This window comes from Empidonax traillii, unplaced genomic scaffold (assembly GCF_003031625.1).
Source record: "Empidonax traillii isolate 1590-97213 ecotype Southwest subspecies unplaced genomic scaffold, ASM303162v1 scaffold337:size667617, whole genome shotgun sequence".
Lineage (NCBI taxonomy): Eukaryota > Metazoa > Chordata > Aves > Passeriformes > Tyrannidae > Empidonax > Empidonax traillii.
Genome location: NW_020955530.1, coordinates 606,335 through 612,762, shown reverse-complemented (window position 1 = coordinate 612,762; position 6,428 = coordinate 606,335). Strand labels below are relative to the sequence as shown.

At 46.1% G+C, this 6,428-nt stretch overlaps 1 protein-coding gene across 1 annotated transcript in view; it reads left to right on the top strand.

Annotated features, from left to right (window-relative positions):
- Positions 1–1,380: 1,380 nt before the first annotated feature.
- The window catches only part of LETM1 (leucine zipper and EF-hand containing transmembrane protein 1), a 35,255-nt gene continuing 30,207 nt past the window's right edge, over positions 1,381–6,428 (top strand). Inside the window, exons 1-2 of the mRNA XM_027891989.1 lie at positions 1,381–1,474; positions 5,574–5,631. Coding sequence (XP_027747790.1) covers positions 1,396–1,474; positions 5,574–5,631 — 137 coding nt within the window. The 5' untranslated portion in view covers positions 1,381–1,395. The remainder of the gene's footprint in view (positions 1,475–5,573; positions 5,632–6,428) is intronic.

Here is a 6,428-nt window from a genome sequence, read left to right as displayed (position 1 = left end):
TTTACAACGTTTCTAATTAACTTCCTTCATTTGCAAAGTCTCAAGCATGGGAGGATAACTGCAGAACTCATTTGCCTTTTTATTACCGTGAGGCTGTTTCAGTCACGCTTCTGGTCAAACCTGATGCTTCTTGCTACCCTTGACATACAAGGGTAAATATGGATTAAATAGCACCTATTTTCCTTGGTGTTTAGGTGGGTGTAGTGGTGGTCAAATGCCTGGTGTTGTAAATGGCCTGTGAGGCAGGAGAGGTCTGAGCACCCTCATCCCTCTGGGGACCTGTCCTTGGGGCAGCCATCTTGTTGGCAGGGCTGTCAGCCATCTTGTCCACAGACACTTCCAGCAACTTCTACCCCTTTTTTTTTTTTTTTTTTTTTCCCCCAGAACAAGGAGGGCATTAACATCCAAACCTCATGTACATAGCTTTTAAAATTTCAGTGCTCTCAGGTTAAGTTATAATTTCCATAGTTCGATTCTGGCGATTCGCCGTGTCTGCCTGTACAGTTGAAAGTAAGCAAAATGAGTGGCACTACGTAATACTATATTGAAATATTTGATTAGAGATCCTAATGCTGGTCAATAGAACTGATAGTCTGTAGCCAAACTGTTAACCAGCACTAGCGAGGCACATCTGTCAACTGCCTGATTTATGTGCTATTTCCTATCAAAGACATCCCAGCTCCACAAGAAAGCTATTTTTTCATGTCGCATTCCTGGCTCCACAATCAACACACGTGTGCGCACTGGAACTGCTGCTGCCAAGCAGTCCCCAAACGCCAGGGGCACGCTGGGCTTTGGCCCCAGGCGTGGGGGAACACTGCGGCGCACACGGCGGGATCACAGGATTCTTAGGGTTGGGAGGGACCTCTGGAGACCGTCCAGCCCGACCCCGCTGCCAGGGCAGAAAGCACCATCTGGCGCTGCACCGCTGTACTTGGGGCTGGCGTTCTGTATGGCCACAGCGGTGTGAGCCGCTCAGGGCAGATCCGTGAAGGTACCAGCGCCCCGCCCTTCGCAGCGGGCACGGGCTGTGACCTTCCCGACCGCGGGCTGCGACCGAGCCACCCTCGAGCGTAGAAGCCCCGTCACCGGGCCGGCCTCTGGTTCCCACAGAAGATTCCAGGATCCACTCCCCGCTCGCCTCGGGCGGCTGCGGGGCCACACACACACCACAGCGCCCGCCCCTCGGTGACGCCATCCCCGCCGCCCGCTCCCGCCGCCCTCACCGAGCGCTCCAGGACTACGGCTCCCGGCGTGCCCGGCGCAGCGGGGGCGGTGCTGGGCGAACGCGGCTCCTCGGCGCTGCTGAGCCTGTGTGGGGCATCGCCGCGGCCCGGGCGGCAGGACGGGACAGGAGCGGGGCCGGCGCCACCCGCCCGCCCGCCGAGCGCCGCCATGGCGTCCATGCTGCTGCAGAGCTGCGGGCGCCGCGCCTGCCGCCTGCCCCGAGCGCTGCGCCGCCGGCCACAGCCCGGTGAGGCTCCCCCGGGGCCGCCCGCCGGGCCTGGGCGAAGGGGGAAGGGGAGCCGGGAAGGGAGGGCGGAGGCGGCAGCGGCGTCTGGGGGTTCCCGGCGTGGGCGGAGAGGCCGCTGCGGGAGGGAAGGGCCGCGGCCGAGTCCCCGCCGGCGGCGAGCCGAGGCTGGGCAGGGCACTGCTCCCGCCCCGGCCCGGCCCGGCCCGGCCCACGCTCCCTGGGTCCTGCGGCCTCTAAGCATGTGCTTCCCCTGCTAGCGTGGTTGGAAGGGATGCTCTGCCCTAAGGGCAGCTGGGGCAGGCGTATCCTTTAAATGACGCCTGGCTGGGGAAGGAAAAAACACGTGCTTTTTGCTAAGGTGCAGGAGCTACGTCTCGGTCCTGCCTGCCTTGTTCGCAGCGTAGCCTGGGTGTGGAGTTGTCGCTGGTTTATGTGCTCCTTCCCTTTAAGAAAGTACAAGAGGCTTTTTGCTTAGTCCGCGTCAGGAAGGATGTGTGAACTCGCCGTTTTCCGCGTGGCTTTGAAAGCCTGGGCAAATAAAAAGGAAACGTAGTTTGGGATACTGATTAATAACCAAGATAATTTAACGGTTTAAGGATCTCTGGGTGGTGCAGTTTAATGGCATGAAACAGCTGATAACTTGAGACGTGGGCGAGGCCTGTGGTTGCTCTTTACGTCCCAGAGCTGGAATGGCAGGGGGTTAGTGAGGAATGAGGGAAAGCTCGGCAGGCAGCGCCGTGTCACTGTCACTGACACTGACACAGCCCCGGCCTGTCACTGGAGTGCTGTCACTGAGAACAGGCCGGCGGCACGTCCAGGTTCAGGCAAACGTCCTGAGCCAAGAGGATGCTTGTCCATTGTGATGACCAGGCTATCCTCTTGGTTACCAGTAATCACATCAAGCTTCTTCTGCTTGATGGTCTTTTTTTTTTTAAACTACTGTTGTAAAGACATTGAGCTTGTACAGTGACCTCAAAAAAAAACCCCGGGTATTTCAGCTGTCCAGTTTATAACGGGAAAGAAACACATCCATGTACCTTCAAATTATGTGGGATTAAATTTGATTCTTCTGGTTGTTATAAATCTTAGACAACTTGTGCTGAAATACCGTGATAGAATCAAATAATTAGTGTGTTGTGGTGCACTATGGTTATGATACAATCGGTACTTCTATTTGGGGTGTTAATTTATTATTAGTGCATTATTGTAAGGTGCACTTTTTTTTGTGTAGTGTTCTGCTTTACTTAGCTCATCTTCTTTGCTTTACGTGTAAGTAGTCTAAGATTAAGTTAAAGCTAAGTGCTCCTAAGAATCCTAAATGTTCTTCCTGTCAAGATCAGACTGTTAAGTACTGCAAGCTTACACTTCTGTAGGGACTTACTTCATGTTAGCATTTTATTTTTAAAAACTCTAAACATAGTAACAGTACATAGCTATTCTACATTAAAAACTTCGGTTTTGATGTTTCATTAAATTTGTGAATAAAGTTTCTCATTACTCTCTTTTCATGACAAATGTGTCAACGTACAGTTCTTCTGGCACTTCTGCCTTTCTTTTTTACAAGGCTAATGCAAGTTTCTTAAGTGAACAGTGTTGAGTGTGGTTAAGCAACATTCACCTTGTTCAGACACTGCTAGGTGTCTGTGTTACCCTAGAAACAAAGATTATGGACTTTGCTCCTTTTTTAAGGAAGTATGTTTTTTATTTCAGGGCTGGTTTGCTCTTAGGTATTTGGTTATAACAGACACTGCAGAACATAAAGAGCTCTTGTGAGAACTGGCAGAGTTGGAATTAACAGTTTCTGTGTGCCTCTTCACACTCTGAGTTAGCTGTACAACAAGAAGCACTTGAGTAAGCGTGTTTTCTTACGGCAACCTTGGAATTCTGTTCTTTGACCCCTTCCTTAACAGTTAATGAGTCTGGTTGGAAAGAAAGTAAGTGAAGTGAAAGTGTCTTGCTGCCTATGGAGTTTTATCTAAGAAACTCCAAGCCAGTTTTGATCTCTGGATCATCCCTGTTTGTTCTTGGAGCACCTGTCCATTGCAGGCAGTGTCCTCTCATAGTATAGGACTCTGGTTTTTGGCACATGGGCTTTGTGTGCTCCCTGGCACTCAGGTGAGACAAGCAGATTACCCTGCTGTGGCTTACCTGTCTAGACACTGAATACTTATCTGCTTTGGTCAGCTCTTCCTTAAAGTCAGGGACATCCTGTGAGATGCCTCTTGGGTTTAGAAATTCAGCTGCTGTTCTTTCTCTGAATACTGGAGAGTATTAGAATGCCTTCACAGATTCTCAAGGCTTGCTTTTTAAGGCAGAAAGAGGGTTTTTCCTTTGGCTCTACTTGCACTGGCAGTGAGTGCCTGGTAGAGTTTGAAATAACTTGAGATTGGTAAATCCTTTGACTTGATAATGCAGTAGCTTTTGCTATAATTACTTCAGAGCCCACTTAGCATGGGACATCCATGCTAAGATTGATAGTTGAGATTTTCCTCAGATAAGTTATCTTCTATACCTTCTGATTGTCCCACCTGATTTTGTGGTATCTCTTTTCCCTTAATAATTAAAGTGTCTTGTATTTGGATGCTGTGTTTTCTCAGATAAAGTTTTCTACTTTAGGTTCTGTCATAGGCCATATCTTGGTTTTAATGGTGGAAAAGGGTACCACTAACCTCTAAAATGACCTTTCTATCCTGCTATCTCTTAGGATTGACTAGAAATAGTAGGTTCCAGATGGGAGAAACAAACCACAGCATAGCTGCTCCATCCAACCTTCCAGTTTTATTTTGGATACAATGAATTATGAGAAGATTGACCAGAAAGTGTCAAGGCATTTGGAGTCTTGCTTGTGTGATTTTCCTGTAATCAGTCCAGAAGTCTTTTTGCAGTTGGTATAACTCAACTACCTGTTCAGTTATTGTAGCTAGGTGTTGATACAAGATTTATTTTTTAAAGTTGGTTTAGGGAGATGATTAATTCCTTTCCAGTGGCCTCGGGGATGATTTTCACTGATTGTAGATTGTGTACAGCCACTAGGTAGCATTTTATAATGCTGATGCTTCTTTCATGGCTGGAAGACTTTGAAGTATGACCCTTTATTGAAGCTTGTGAAATGACTTAGGTGATTTATCATTTGATGTTCTCCTCAGTTTATTTCCAGAGTGGATGCTGCTTGTCTCTGTACCTGGATAGAGGATGCCCGTATATAGGTGTCAATCCTGCTTGTGCACTTTATTAGCTATTATTAGGATTGATTCTGAGTTCATGTTTTAAGTAAAATTCATTTTGAGGAACAAGTTTTTTTCTGGAAAGGTAACCTTTCATATGCTTTGGGTCAGATCCTCACCCTTCAAGACAATTTTTATCCTTTGCAGAGAGATCACTGGGTAGAGCTGTTTTTACCAGGTGCTAATCAAAATAGATAGCAATGTACTGAAGTGTTGTGGTTTCGTGTCTCTACAGAAGTATGTTTAGGTTCCTACTCATGCTTTATTTGTTTTGCTTGAAACAAACAAAAAGCTATTTCCATCCTAAATGCTTGGCAAGTGCTCCATTTGGATCATCTAATCCAGTGTTGTCACGGAGCTATTAAAAAATTACATTTGCTTTCAGTGAAGTTTTCCTGCAATATAGTCACTTGCCTGAGGGACTTGGAAACGTGTCTTCAAGAGCAAGCAGTACCTCACACATCCACAGATGTGCACAGGCAGTTTGCTTGAACATCTCATCTGCCTTACAGAATTGCTTCCCACTTGTTTTCTCTTTATTATGCTGTAAATTGGGGTTACAGATTGAGAGAAAGAAGATCAAGGCGTGTGCTTCGACTTCTCTTGGAATAGGGTGAGGTATTTGGGCTTCAGTACTTCACATGCTTACTGTCAAAAGCAAAACAGAATTCAGTCTTGGCAACATGCAAAGTGTGAATGTGCTGACAAACAACGCATTGGGAAGTTGCTGTTAAGCAGCATCTTTGTGCTTTCAGTAGTAGCCATTCCTGTGTAAAGATTGGTCTTGTAAGTCATGTACTTGTGTGCAACTCACTGTGTAGATGAATGTCCTCCTGAATTTCAGAACTAGTGCTAATTATTGGTGTTTTTCCTAGGTAACTTGGGAGATCGGGCGTGTCTTAGCTGCACATCCCTGCGGCTGGCAAACAAGATGTGAGTAAATATGAACATTTTTCTGAACTCAAAACTGTACAAAAATATCAGTTAGTGTAGCGTCACAGAATGTAGGTTTAAATCTAGACAAAGTGCTAAAATATTAGCTTCAGCTTGTGTTATTGACAGATTAAAGGAAGCCTGAGTATTACTCTCTTCACCTGCATGGTTGTGTGTGGGAGAAAGAAACTGAGATCTTCCTTTTTCGCCCACTTCCTCGCTTTTTGTTTCACTTCTGATGTGAAAGCAGTAGAATATTAATATTTTTCTAGGGTGATTCCTGGTGTCACAATGGGATGTGATGAGTTTCTTGCATACTTTCTCTGTGGAGTACTGTAGAGTAAACATTGAATCTCAGCTAGTTAGAAAATCATAGCTGACAGCTGGGAATGTAAATCAGAGAAAGTAGTTTATTGTATGTTACAGCCTTGGGTGATGGTGTCCTCTTCTGAAAAGGAATTAAGCTGTTGTGTGCCTTTATGGAGCTTGAGGAGTTGAATGTTGGCAGAATCCATTCTGCGTTCCTGACTTGGCTCACAAGGCATACTTGTGGATAAGAATTTCCTAATACCTTTCTTTGGAATATTAAAATATGTGTTCTGTAGTTCATTTATAGTTAAACTGCTCAGGACACAGTGACTATTCTTCGATTTCCTGAGTTTCCAGTTTAACATAAAGATGTGTCTCTAGACACAACCCTTTAATGCGAAACAAACTAATTCTTTTCCAGACATGCTATCTCTATATCACTTGCTGCACAATTAATAGTGGTAGTTTTTTTAAAAATACATGAAGCA